The following is a 14,982-nucleotide window of genomic DNA, read 5'->3' on the forward strand; positions in this document are numbered from 1 at the left end:
AGTTTTGTGAGTATCCAACAATAATTTCCTGTATGCAGAAAATTTACCCTTTATAGTTATTCGCAATAATAAATGTTGATTCAAATGTTGGTGAAACACAGCTTTTAAAAAGTAGAATATAATTGAACTTATTTTACTGATGAGATGAAAAATAGCTCGTTCTAGAACACAATTTAAAAAACAAAGATCTATGTTTCTATAGTGTGGAAGAAAAACAATAGCTGAATAAGGTGGAGCTGATTTTAACCACTTTATGTACTGACATAATACATAATACATCATTTATTAATGATCATAATTTGTATTAATTGTTGTACAAATAAAGCAGTAACTAAAGCTGTCTGATAAATGTAGCGGAGCAAAAAGTACTCCAATATTTCCCTCTGAATTGTAGAGGAGTAAAAGTGACATAAAAATGAAAAGTCTTCAGTAAAGTACCTTTAGATTGTAGTCAAGTAAACAAAAACCTACCACCTTTGCAAACATGAATATAAAATGTCAACACAGAAAGGCCTGTGATGGAAACCTGTTTGAAACACCTGACATGAGTGGAGGCATCAAACGTCACACTTCACATCATTGAGGACAAACAAGTTAACTTAAACAAGCTTATTTTTTAATGGATCTGCAAAATTGTTTGAATTTCCAAAGAGAACTTCTGTACCTCCCACCCAGTTACCCAGTGGCAAATGTTACACAACATTACAGAAACGTTTCCAACCCAAAGAAATCTGCATGCAAGAAAACAAAAGAAAAAAAAAGTCAAATAAACCATACAGATAAAAATAAAACAAGACATACTGTATAATGCCGTTCTCTTGGCTGGAGGAGAAATTCAAACGTTTCTACTTCAGGTCAGGCGTCTTAGTGGAGACAGCCTGAACCGACAGATTATTAAACTGTAATATTGTTGGGTGGATGTGGCTCCGACCACCACACATTCCCTCCCCTGTCTTCCATATAAGGCACAGGACAAAATAACCTCCCACACAGAACAGGAGCTAGCCACGCCTCTGTCACTTGTTACAAATTGTAAATGACCAAATACGGTTAGACAACAGAAACCTCACTAAGTGTACAAAATGTTAAACCTACATTTGTCTTTTTTGTTTCATTTTATCATTTTTTTAATTTCCTCTGACTGAACGTGAGTGCTGTGGGTGGAGTGAGGAGGAGGAGGGGGAGGGGGGCATTAGGGGAAGGCAGAGGGTGTCCGACCAGGTGTGCTCAGGCAAAAGAAATATTAAAAATATGAGCTTGTCTTTTCACACTTTTTACACAACCTTTAAAACAAATAACAAGAAACGTGACTGGATTTCTCTTTTTTTTTATATCAGAATTAAAAATGATCATTGGGTGAAGACTGGAATATGGTGGGATGGAAGGCGGAGGAGGAGGAGGAGGAGGAGGATTAGATGAGTGAAGTGGTGTTTTTCTTAATTCTGACAATGAGACAGAGTGTCAGTGTGCAAGAAAACTTATGAGACAGGTTAGAGGGTGAGAGAGTTAGCAGTTAGAGAGAGAGAGAGAGAGAGAGAGAGACAATACGTGTGAGACTGTGTGTGTTTGTGTGCGTTAGTGTAAGTGAAACAGAGGAGGAGTTCAACTGCAGCACTTGCTCTTCCAGCCTGTGACTCCACCTCCACTGCTGATGTCAACGTTTTCACTGTTGGGCTCTTTTACAGGCGTCTGGTGAACACAGCACAGACAAAACAACATAAAATCAGATCTAAAATCTGGCAGTTAAGACCGGGCAATATATTGCAATTAGATGGTTAATGAATTTGTGGAAAAACCTTCTAAATCCTATTTTACCAAACTCATTCAGTGCACACACCTTTCTGAGGATGTCTTCTGCTAACGTGAGGAAAGCCTTCTCAATGTTGATGTTGGCCTTAGCACTCGTTTCGAAAAACCTAATGCCATGCTCCCTCGCAATCTGTGGACGAGAAAGCAGAGCGAGATGCTCCAATCAATGTGGTGGCACGGATTAAGGGGATTTGTTGCAAACTAACGTGGCTGAGATCAGGTATCTTTGGTGTTACTTCCTCAAGCCGGCACACACACACACACAGTAAACAGGTTTTGATAAATCGGCACACTGACGATTCACTGCTAGGTCACATTTTTTACTATGCTGCACCCTGCACATCCATACAAGTTTTCACTTATGACTGATCTCAGATCTCTGCTCACCTCAAGTTGCAACAAGCACCCAAACGTTACACGTTAATACAATTCAAAAAGGTAAGTGCAAAGTAACAAGGTTTCTTCCCTCCCCACAGTGCAGTCACATGAGGATGAACATTAACATCCAGCTAAAATACTCAAAAAAATGTTGTGTATTTGACACCAAAAATAAGGAAAGAAAATAATAAGCACGAACTTTAACCAACTGTTGCAGAGAGTCACATATTCTGCATTTTTGAGTAAAGCCACACCATCGTGTTACTACAGTTCCAAGACTCTGCAGAGTTTGACATTCGGAGTCTGTTTGGACAATCAGGACTTTTCTATTACATCTTGAGGGGCCTTTACACTAAAGCAAACAAAGCCGCTATAGGCTAACAGTATGTCACACTGTGAGGGATCAGTTTAATAAAATCCTGTGTGTGGCAGATTGTACAAGATCTGCTTGATGCATGTCACACTGTGCAATGAACATTTATGCACCACGTCTATGCACAGCAGAAGCATCCAATCAGCTCTTTATGCATCTGCACCACTTTCCAACAATAAACACTCACAGCGGTGAGAAACAAAGAATCATCAAAAAGAGTTTGGACCTGGTTGAACCTGTGACTAGGGAAAGATGTTTAGGTTTTGTTTTTCCTAAACTTCATCCAAAACAGCTTTTATTAGATTGGCCAGTGTCTTCTCCATCCCTTCACACTGTAGTCCTGATTTGTTTTATACAGAGAATTAGATATTTTAAATTTCTTACAGTCTGACTCAAGAGTAAGATCCAGGATTTCTGTTTTGGACTCATGAACAAAGAGTTTCCTCCGTTTTTTGTCTTGACTGTCTTTAACTTCCAAAAGCTGGAAGCTTTAATGTGGTCAGTGATTGCAATCACTTGTTAAGTTATTTATTGTAACTATAGCCTAATTTTCTTTAGGTAAATATCAAATTCATTTTTAAATCTTCACTTGCGAAGGTTTTGCATGAATTACAGCAACTTTCTAGGACAATTTTCCTGTAACCACAATACTAAGTCTGGTGTTGGGCTTCTTAACAGTGGTGGTAAAGAGTTTCAAATATGTCTCTCTTCAGATCCTTCTTCTTGTCCACAATTTTCCTTTAACCTGACAGTAACCGTTCTGTAGACAAACTCTCCCTATTCAGTGTAGAAAACATTCCCATCTGCCTCATTTTTGTCACGATTTAAATATGAATTCTCTTTTCTTTGCTTATGTCGTCCCAAGAAACCAGTCTTTGAGTAGTTGCTGAATGATTAACAAGCCATTTTGACATATAGAAAAACAAACAACAGCCATCTGTACATTCTCCATGTTGCTTTAAGCTTCAGTAACTAAAAACCATGTTCATCAATTACAACATACTTTTCTTTAGGAACAATGAATGTAACCTTCATTATGGTCATCTGTAACCCTGCTACTTAATACATAATATATACATGAATATTCAGCCCAAAGGAAAAATGTAAATGCATCTAGAAGGTTCATAACTTCAGGGGATTTAAAGAAAAACAATATAAGACCAAAAATATTATGTGTAGATTCTAAGCTGCAACAACAAATCAGCCAATCAGCACACAGAACCAGCGTTGCTTAGAGCTGCAGTGGAATGCACCATCTCACCTGCTCCCCCTTGGCTTTTGGTACGACCCTCTTGTCCTCCATGTCACACTTGTTTCCTAGCAGCATCCTCTCAACGTCCTCATTTGCATGCTGAGAAAGTAAAGACACAGTGAATTAATACATTGTTTTCATGTTTAAAATAAAGCGACATTAGGCTAGTAAAGCTAGCACTAGCGGAAGACTACAAATTAATGCACTCGGCTCCACCTACGCTTTCCTCTCCCTGCCCTGCAGCCCAGGTTAGTGGTTATCGTCAAATCACGATACTTGCTGCAAACCTAGTGACATTCTGATTGATTAAAAGGATGAGCCTCACTTAAAAACGTGTAAAAGTGAGTATCTCTGCACTGATGCCAGTGCTGTTCTGAGTCTGGGTCACAGAAGGCTACAACTGCACCTCTGAATAATTAAGACAACTTTGGAGCCTATATTTAATGAAAACTAATTTTGTAGTCAAGTTTTTATCTCAGAAAGGCCAGAATTCTTTATTTTGTTGTTAGGTACAAAGTTCAACTCCCCTGGAGATTTCTAAGACAGTGATTTACAACTGGCCCCTTGAGAGGGTCTTTTACTATTTTCCAACATTTTAAAGACAAAGCAATCACCACAATTTCAACATGTAGCCAATTAGTAAAATTGTTACAAGTTAGCAGGGGGCAGCTTTGGCTCAGTTGGTCAGCTTCGACCGTCGGGGCAACTTTCTCTCAGCACCGCTGTGATGTTTGTGCAGCTGTCCAACAACAATTATATCAAACAAATGGTCTGGAAACTGACAATCCGATAACTAATTCTTAATTGTCAATCATATTGATTAACCAAGCTGACCATATATTCCAGATAGCTGGTCTGATCACCCAATAATTTTGAATTATTACATAATCTGGAGATTATTTACCTTTTAACAAAAACAGAAAACACAAAGAGCTCTTTTTAACACGGACATAATAGCAGATGTTGTTCTGATAATAAAGAGAAAACATTATTTTCAAGAGTAAGTAAACATTTGATAATAAAACTTACCTGTGGAAACCTCTACAATTAGGTCTGTATATATTTGAGCACTAACAATTTTCAGCATTTGTCTCTTCGTTTGCCACCACAGGGGGATTTCAAGTGACTCAATCAACATGTACTTCCTTGTAAACATCACCAGGGGAAAAAAGAACACAGCATCTGGTATTTTTTATAGATTCCAGACTTCAGGCAGCCTTTGACTTAACTAACTCCCAACCAAGTATTAAAACTGACAATTTAATTTATGATTATGTTAGATTGTCCATTTGTCTATGAATAAAAAGGCTGTAATTCCTACACAGTTCCAATATTTTTGAACCCTTAAATCAAAGATGACAATTTACACTTGAAGTACATCCCGTTGTCACTGTTCAAATATACTGTGTGTATATGGATCTGATTCTACAACCATCCTGACAGTATGAAGTTGACAAATCACTGACATTTGGCCTCCAACAACAAAAACATTATTACAGTTACTGGAAAGTCTGTTGCCCCAGCTGGAGTTTTTAATTCAAGACATATTTGCCTCCTCCTGGGAACAGTTTCAAAGCATAATTGGATGGTTTAAAAAACGGTCATATTGTTAAATATAAAACAAAGGATGTAAAAGTCGTGCAAAGATTCAAATCTCCGAAAGTCTCATAAAATCCCTTTACAAGATTTGATGAGGCACATACAGTCATTTGGTGACGTGGTCCCCGAACCTGTGGAAACCTCTACAGTTTACCTCATCAATGTTGCGAAGCCACTTGCTGATATTTTCGAAGCTCTTGGCGTTAGTGATGTCGTAGACCAGCATGATGCCCATGGCTCCTCTGTAGTAAGAGGTGGTGATGGTGTGGAACCGCTCCTGACCTGCTGTGTCCCTAAACACACAATATATCAATTTGTTTAATTTGAAGAGTTTTTAATAAGAGAAATTACACAATAATACTTCATGAGGGTTGAGTTACCATCACTACACGAGTCAGGCACTGGCTACAAACCTTAACATGTCATTCAAACCACAAGACAAATATAATCATTTAGACTAAAGACACTAGCCTTACATTTGCTAGATCTCCATTTTGCATACTGCTCCTAACTGAGAGAATGCAATGCTATCTACAGGCCATTAAGATAATAATTCTAATGCAATTCCACTGCTCACCAACAGAGGCTGATAAAAGTCTGAAAAATATGTAATGGTCCATTAACACAGCTCTCACGCTGAGGAAACAAAAATAAAATCTTGTCTCTGTTTTGAAACCCAGAGAAACAATGTTATTTTAAAAACCTGTTCTCCACTTGAGAACCCTGCAAAGCCCATATAAATCAAGGTGAACCAGGTACAAACACATTAAAATCCACCGCAGGCTAAACCTTGTCCCTCACACATCTGCACTAGCATGCACCTTTATTATGACCTTTTCCTACCTGGGGAAACCCTGCCAACATCCATCTATCACTGTAGATTAAGGAAAAGAGAAGCAGCCCGGGAGCCAGGAAATCAAATCATTTAACCATACAGACAGAATCGTGTGCACATGTAGAAGACATACTAGAGGATAGTATCAGACCAATTTGATCAAAATCATGACCAAATGAAAGCCAACCATTGTCACATATTGCTGTACTGATCTACAGATCATACAGATTTAGTCATAACATTTATAATCTACTAAAATCTATTTAAAACCAGTCCACTGTTGTCTATAACAGATTATTTGACAGTTGCCAAGTAGGAAATCTGACCATGGAACCAGATAGCCGACCAAATTTTCTAATATGCCCAAAATCTGGGAACTAAGGTGTCTGTCTGGCTTTACAGCCTCGAATGTTGTTTGCCGAACTATTTCACTTGCTGGTTTACATACATAGTTGTTAGACACTTGTATTTAGCTAAACTTTGAACACCATTAAGGTACTAATCTGTCACACATGCACATATTTGATGGAAATGTGAGCCATATATTGTCATTACAATAATGTCATCATTATGCAACAATCGAGTCAAAAACTGCTCAGTACTGATACTGTATGTTCCTTCTAGTCTGTCTTTAAAAGACACTTCTGCATAACTGACCATATCTGAAACTCTTGCATAATTTCTTTCAAATTCACATTTTGTTTAATATGTAAACATATTCTAAATAGTCATAATTCTAGATGCAACTAGTTAAGTTATTTTGTCTTTAAATCTAGGGCTAAACTAATGATAGTTTTCCTTACAAATTAATCGGCCACTTAGTTTTTTAAATATGTGTTTGCCCCAAAACAGTGAAAAGCTAACATCACCCTAAGCCCAAGCTGATATGATGACACAGCAGTTCAAAACTCAAGAAAATCTTTAAAGATGAACATATCATCAAAATTGCTGCCAACTGACCAATCAATTAATCAACAAATGGTTTCAGCTACATACATAAGAGAAGCACAAGATGGTAAATGGTCTACACTTATATAGCACTTTTCTACCTATTGGTACTCAAAGCGCTTTACACTGCTTCTTGTTTACCCATTCACACTCACAATCACACACACATTCAAACACCGATGGGGGAGCTGCTGCAGCTGGCCAACACTCACCGGGAGCAACTAAGTTGGGGTTCAGTGTCTTGCTCAAGGACACTTCGACATGTGACCGGAGGAGCCGGGGATTGAACAAACAACTGTGAGATTGGTGGACAACCGCTCTATCTTCCTGCGCCACAGTCGCCCACGAGACATAATAAAAAAATACATAATTCAATAATTAAACTGCAACCACTTCACTACCCAGTGTTTGTGTCCATTGTGTGCGCAACACAACAGTGGGTGTGGCTGTGCAGGTGTTTCAGAGTACTAGATAACGCTCAATGGGGGGAAAAAAAAAAAGCTTAAGTGGGTCAAATGTTTTTGTGATACATGACAGACCAAAGATGTGTCTGGTTAATTCAAAAAAATATTTCAGTGTTTCACAGGTAAGGCCACAAATGAAGATGATTTTCTTTACAAATACTGAAAAAATTCTTTCCAGCAGGCCCAGTTCGACACGTTCAAATGTCCTTTCTTTAATCCAACAACAACTTCAAACACAAATTTCTTCAGGTTACCATCACGTACAACAAATACACATGTGGAATTGTTATATTTTGATATTCAGACTTTTACTTAAAAATTACTATAAAACTACCATAACAATCTCTTTTTCTATCTGTTGTTGATTGGCCAAATTGTTGTAGCTTAATAGCTAATAAAATAATCACTAGTTGCAGCTAGTTACAACCCTGCAGCAGAACCCCAGATACACTGATGATCATTTACATTTCTAACTCCTTTTTCTGCCTGTGGGAACTAAGTCAGACATATGTTTTACTATCATGCAACAGAGTAAAAAAGAAAAGCTCTGTACACTTCTGCTTGGATGCCAATGCATAAAGAGCCTTGAAATATGTATACTAACAGAAAACATGCAACCAAACCAAACCATACTCACCAGATCTGTAGTTTGATCTTCTTTCCTTGTAATTCAACAGTTTTAATCTTGAAATCTATTCCTGCAAAAGAAAAAAAACATATCAGCACACACACACACAACACGTCACTTACATGTAAAGCCCTAACAAGAAAGATTAATAGATAAATGGAGGCTTATATACTGAGGATTTGGCACTGATGCAAACAGAAAGATATATTGTCGAGGCCCAGCGAGAAAATCAGACAGAGAACAAAAAAAAGCAGAGAAAAATTTAGGAGGAGAGGGAAATGGGAAGTCAGTGACAATCGGACAGACAATAACGTTATCTCTTCCTGATCCTGCAGAGTCATGCCCAGACCTTGAGCCCATCAGCCGTGGCATCAGCAGCTGGCTGACAATGGGCCCACACCAGGTTAGTGAGACAAATCAGGTTAAGGCAAAATAACAAGAATGAATAGACACATGCTCCAAATAACTGACCATTGTAAAACCTGTGGTTACACACAGCTGGTTTAAAGACGTTTTTGAACCATGGTTCACCAGCTGACATATTTTGTTATAGAGACATTGGATGCTGAGGAGCTGAAGAGTTTATTGATGCAGTGAGATGACAAACTATATGCACATTTATGAGTTTTACAAGTAAACTGTTCAGAAACTGTGGAAATATGGAGGCTTATTAGGCCGTGCAGAGGTTTAGTTTCCATATTCACTAGACTTTTCATTTATTTATTTTGGATAAATTGTTGTGCCCCTTTAAATGATAAAAGTGCGGTTTCGAGATTAAAAAGACAGCTGCTCCACTGCTACTGTGTAAAGCACTTGCCTGAAAGGGGCAAAAATTCCGGATTCTATGACTAACCTGGTGGCAATCTCACTCTGGTTTCAAATTTAGATTTTTCTTTCTGCCAAAATAAAAGTAATACTATTACTTTGTTTATAAATCAGAAATGATATGCCATTTATGTGTGTGTTTATTAAAGATGATAAAGTACTGACTTTACTAATTGATGAATCAAATCACCCACAATTGTTTTTGTTCAAATATTAGCATTTTCTGGTTTTAGCTTAAATGTTAGAATTTACCTTCCTTACTCTGGGCTGTGTTAAACAGTAAGTAAGTGCTTTTATCAGTATTTTTTTTGTTTTTACATTTTTTTTTTATACTACTGCTACCACCATCAACTACAAACAATATTTCTTCAATTACGTTTTAAAGAATTACTTAAATGTTATGCTTATGGATTATTAGAATTATGTCAAACATGCAGTTCCAGGTGACACGTTATCTAAACAACAGTGTTAAAAGCAAAGATGTTAATTGACCATTATTTAGGACAAAACACAGCCAATCTCCTTTTTTGGGAAGCTGGAACCAAGAAATCCTTTTTTCCTCATTTTGGTTAATGGCTGATTATTGTCTTCTAGTGGCAGCTAAAAAGGTAAAAGAATATTGCACGTAACGCTAAACGTTTTGTGAAATTTCTACTTAGTGAAGTACTTTCAAAACTGTAAAGGCCCGATGTGGAAATTCAAAATGGGTTATTCATCACTTTTGCCAAACCAATAGTTTTTTCTTGTTGAATGCGAAGCTGACAGTTCTGCTTTGGTCAGAATCTGTGGTTTTGATAAAAAAGTACAAGAAACAGCTGTGCTCTAGGTGGGGCAGGGCTGCAGGATAATTAAAGGAACCAGCTGCCAAAAAGTGTGACTCACTAAATAGTATGCACACCCCAGAGAGAGGGAAAGAAAGATACAGCTGGACAGAATGAAAAGGAGACAATGGGAAGGGGGAAAGATGGAGATTTTACAGATTAAATGGAGCTATGTGTAGACTGATGTTTTACCTCCAAAGGTATACTTCAGGATCACCTGCACTGAATACTGGGGACGGTGTTAAAGTAAAAGAGGCAAAGTTTTCTTGATAAACATTACTAAACGTTAAACTCTCCAAGTTAGGCTCAGCAGAGATTACGTAATATTTGTGTGCTCCTACGGAGGAGTAAAAACGTTATGTGAATATGTTTTTTTCCTGCTGAGGTGCACTGGCAAGCAAATATGTGCATTGTGCAATCACATGAGGTTTACCAAATCACTGGAAAATGGTCATTCTATGCCACAAAAGGGGAATGCTATCCATGATAACCTAACACTTAAATTGAAGTTTAAAGTTTATGGCCAGCTTTCTTTTTTTTTTTTTTTAATGCCAGAGGAACCATTCCTTCCACAAGTATGAATTCCACTGCAGCTGTTTGCCAGTTTCCATGCAAAATTCATATCCGTTGTGGATGGAGATGTCAGATTGCACTGCTGTGTATATACAGAGAGATTGCTAGCTAGACAGGACACTCAGGAGTGGAAATAAGGATGAGTGACCAGTTAAAGGGGGGAGAGGGTCCAGGGTATTTTGACAAGCAGTTGTGTATCTGTCTCCAGAGGTATGAGTACTGTGTCAAAGGAAGTTCACACTCGTTTCATAATTTTTTTCCTCCAGACTTGGAACCTTGCTCACATGTAGGGCCTTTGTTGTATAACTCTTGCAGATTTGACATCTCTTGTATGCCCTTATTCGTAAACATTTTATGTTGAAACGTAAATAGATCTCTCTTATATTTTTGTATACTTATTTGGAGCATCCACTATAGTCACACAGGGTACCAAACCAGCTACAGCAAAGTGACAGCAAACACAGATGAAACCAACTATTATATAAAATATCACAGAGAAAACAGTAAGTTACTCTAAGGCAGAACATAATTCTGAAAAGAAGAAACAAGGACTTTTATAACTAGTAGGTATTTCCTTCTCTAGCAGACAGTGTGCCATCTCAGGCTTTGAAAATGAATTTGTAGAACAATATTAAGTGTTAACCATATTAACAAAGTCTTGATCTGATGATCTGACATGGATTCATGCCCTACAGAGACAACACACACTACATACTCATGGCTTATCATGATGACTAGATGACTGCTTGATGCTTTGTTTTGAATACAGCCCGAGACAAGACAGGAGCTTAAGACTAAAGGACAACTGTGTTCTAGTTTTTAAGAGGGACAATGAAGGGAACATGTTGGCATAAGAAAAACTATGCTGCCTTGTGATTCCTAATGTCTGTATTGTGCCAATTATTTTATTTCTTTAAACAAATGCTGGTAGAAAGACTGAAAGTGAGCTGTTCCTAATCTAAATTACAGCAATAATTGCTGTTGACAGTTTCAGTTCCTTGTCAGGTAAATAATATAAATACATAAAATAATGCTCCATGTTTACCCACTTTCTGAACTAAATTTGATGAAAAGGAGCATGTATATAATAAATACATATACAAGTGCTTAAGCAGGGTCAAGAACATTAAACTCAGGCTGAAACTGCAGGATTAAAGAACTTATTCTATTACATTCTGTCCACCTTCAGAAGTGCATTACATTTTTCTAAATGTAATAAAGAAGTTGCTAGGACACCCAGGACCGACTAATACTAAATTGCTGTTTCACTGCATCTCACCAACATCAACATCTAAACTGGTAGAGTTTCAATATGGTGACTCTAACAAATAAACCACACTTTGTTTCTAATTTGGTGCTACAACAAAACACATGTTAGGTTGACTGTAATGCAAAGAATAAATCTGTACAACGGCTCAAACAAACACATAAACAAACACATAAACACACAAATGTCACATCAAGCATAGCAACAGAGTAATAGTTGGCCGTCCCTCTACAAATCTAATCTATGCTGGATGCCACTGGGAACACTGCTGCCCATTATGGTTGTGTGTTGCCAGGCACCCAGTCTGAAGTTGTTGTACTAAAGTTACTGGGCCCTAAAGCAAAGCTTAATTCAGAAATAAAAAATATAATGCTGTCACCTTCATGTGCTTCAGCAAAACACATCTAATGTTACATTATTACTCAGCACTGATCTTAAGCAATAGGGGTAAATGGAGCCTTCACTTGGGCTGTGAAGGGATTTGACATAGTTTGACACTTGACTCATGAGAACATGATGTTGGATGCATGCGCAGAGGACAGAGAGGAAAAAAGCTGATGATGCCACTATGATGAAGTGCTTATGGCTGTCCTTTGAGCATTTATGGAAAGTGAAGTACATAGCACTTAAAAATAAATTTGTGCCACATGTATGTAGTATTTTTTAGTTTAGGTTTCTGCTACTTAATACAAGGAACTCTTTTATTTTTAACTCCACTACAATTATTGGACAACTATACTATACAGAGTTTAGATACAGAGGCAACAATATTTTTAATACATACACCTGACATTTATCAATTAGTTAGTTTTTCATTCATTCATAAAATATCAACAAGTAGTGATAAATGTCGATCATACTTCCCACAGCCCAAGGTGACATGATTTGTCTTTCTAATGGTCCATAATTCTATTATTTCATAAACGACTATATTTGACAAAGAAGAACATTCTCACATCTGAGAAACTAAGGCCAACAAATGTCTCATATTATTGGTTGTAACGTGGCTGAAGCAAACAAACAAAGAACACTAACAGTCGGTGATTAGTTTTCTTTATAAAATGTTATCTTCTTATGGATTCTAATCTAGATGAGCAGTAACCAAGCAGCAGTAAATAAAATGGTGAGAAGAAATCTCCACCTGGTACAACGTTTAAATTTGTTTACATATTAATGTAGTTATATTTGAGTAACATATTGTTACAAGCATTTGTAACAATGAGGATTTGTAAATCATGACAAGGACGAACACTAAGTGTGTATAGGACGATAATGAGATGTAAACGTCCATAGTTTAATCGGGGTACCGGGAGCACGGCCCTCTACTGCTGTTAGCCGAGTTAGCTAATTAGCCACTGGGTCAACTGACATGACAGCAATTCATGGGCCACCGAAACCAATTTCGCCTGTCATTATTGGCAAGCTGGCCCTAAACACTAATCAAGTTTTGTTTTTAAAGTCATAGTCCTCTGAAAAAAATGCAATCGGGCTTTAGCCAGCTGCTCGAAATGTTGCCAACTAGCTTTCCAGCTAAGCTGTCCAGGCCTTGAGAGCCGATCCATGCTGATAGCATACTAGCTAACCAAATATGTGCCTACCACATCCAGCTGCAGGGTAGCGTGTCAGGGGATTCTCCCAGCTGTCAAACTATCGCCAATGGTGGTTCAACTAAAGCGGAACAGCCGTAACTACACACCAATCAGTGCCTGTGTCCCCTGGTCTTCTTACCTATGGTGGAGATGAAGGTTGTGTTAAAGGCGTCGTCAGAGAAGCGGAACAGCACACAGGTCTTCCCCACGCCCGAGTCTCCGATCAGCAGCAGCTTGAACAGCAAGTCGTACGTCTTCTTCGCCATTGAGAAACAGCTTGTGTTCACCCGGGTGGATACAAAATGTATAACCTAGCACACCTATGTGAAGTCTAAAGCCAGTTTCTTTGCCGACCCGACAAACTGCCCGCTCCTCTTTAATGTTAACAGTTAACAATCGAGGATTTGTTGATTAGCTTGGCAAGCTAGTTGGCTAAATACCACAGAAATAACGTGTCCGTAAAGTTATACTTCCCAAGCCCGACTGTTTTCCCCCCTACAGCACGAGAACAGAAAGCAAAAATAGGATCTCCTCCCGTGTGATTCCTCTTTTCCACTCTTTCTTTTCTCCCACACAGTCGGGACAAAATGGCTCCTCTCGCTCTCTCTCTCTCTCTCTCTACCCCGACTCACTCTTTCTTCAAACTAACGGCGAGCTAATTCAAATTCTCAGCACACCCCGTCATTCCAGGGGGCCTAATACAAGCTCGACCGAGAAAAATGTGGAAGAAACCTCAACCTGAAAGTGTGTCAAATTCACTGTCTGTTCGAGGTTATTTCTCCTGTTTCTAGAGAGATTAGAGCCGAAATATAGACGACCACCGTCGCCTTCGAATGGGAGGAACCACGGCGACACCCTAAACCCACAGACACGCCTTTTCCCCGCCCCACCTGTCAAATGCTGCTCTTCGGATTGGTCAGTTCTGCTGTCACTCCTTTCAGCGCCACAATAACACTGGCTAACTTTGAAACACCAGCAGGGGGAAAAGGGGCGCTCTTTACACTGACAGTACCCGTATATGCTACTGGCATAAGTTGCTCGGACATTTTGGCTCAAATCCTGCATTGATTCTGCCTATTAGATGTATTCAATGATCCAACATGGCGACTAGTTTCATGCGGATCTCTCTACGGGGTGTATTTCACTTTTCATGGCAAGCTGCCATTTAATGCAGTGACTATCCCAGCTGTGAGTTAGGCGAAGTGATGTCATATATATAAGGGCGTCAGTGCTTCTTAGGCGTTTCCCACATCCTCTGCTCTGTGAACCTAATGGCATTTATCCATTAAAGTCTTTAAATAACTGTACACAACTGTATTTGTGTTAGTTCTCTCTTTCTTTTGGAGAGCGAGACTTTATTTCTTTCCGCTTGCCAGAGTAGTTTGACTCACAGACACTCCTTAGGAATGTTGAGTATGCCCTGCTTTCTACTTCCAAGTACAGACTTGAAACAAAGAAAGAAAGAAAGACGTCAGAAAATTTTAAAATGAATAAGACTTGTTGGACTTATTGAGAAGAGAAATCAGCTGTTAGATTAATTAACAAACTCCTTGGACAAACTAATTCCAATCTTATTCCAAAAGGCTGGCCTGAAAACCCAAGCAATGCAGAAGAGAGACCT

The 14,982-nt window shown here is 38.4% G+C and overlaps 1 protein-coding gene across 1 annotated transcript; it reads right to left on the reverse strand.

The window, feature by feature from the left end:
* Window positions 1-594: 594 nt before the first annotated feature.
* Window positions 595-14,199, reverse strand: rab10 (RAB10, member RAS oncogene family). Its single transcript, XM_067481122.1, has 6 exons — window positions 13,501-14,199; window positions 8,296-8,356; window positions 5,566-5,704; window positions 3,822-3,911; window positions 1,838-1,939; window positions 595-1,689 (listed from the first exon to the last, which is right to left on the reverse strand). The coding sequence occupies exons 1-6, from the start codon at window positions 13,625-13,627 to the stop codon at window positions 1,603-1,605; spliced, it is 606 nt and encodes a 201-aa protein (XP_067337223.1). The 5' UTR covers window positions 13,628-14,199; the 3' UTR covers window positions 595-1,602.
* Window positions 14,200-14,982: the final 783 nt, after the last annotated feature.

The sequence above is a fragment of the Channa argus genome, chromosome 17 (genome assembly GCF_033026475.1).
Source record: "Channa argus isolate prfri chromosome 17, Channa argus male v1.0, whole genome shotgun sequence".
Lineage (NCBI taxonomy): Eukaryota > Metazoa > Chordata > Actinopteri > Anabantiformes > Channidae > Channa > Channa argus.

Excerpts from the sequence above, each read along its gene's own strand:
- rab10 (XM_067481122.1), bottom strand. The coding sequence starts at position 13,627 with ATGGCGAAGAAGACGTACGACTTGCTGTTCAAGCTGCTGCTGATCGGA. Across the intron at positions 5,705-8,295 it reads AAGATCAAACTACAGATCTG|GGACACAGCAGGTCAGGAGC; the intron begins GTGAGTATGGTT and ends TTGTGTGTTTAG. Across the intron at positions 3,912-5,565 it reads GGCTTCGCAACATTGATGAG|CATGCAAATGAGGACGTTGA; the intron begins GTAAACTGTAGA and ends TTACTTTCTCAG.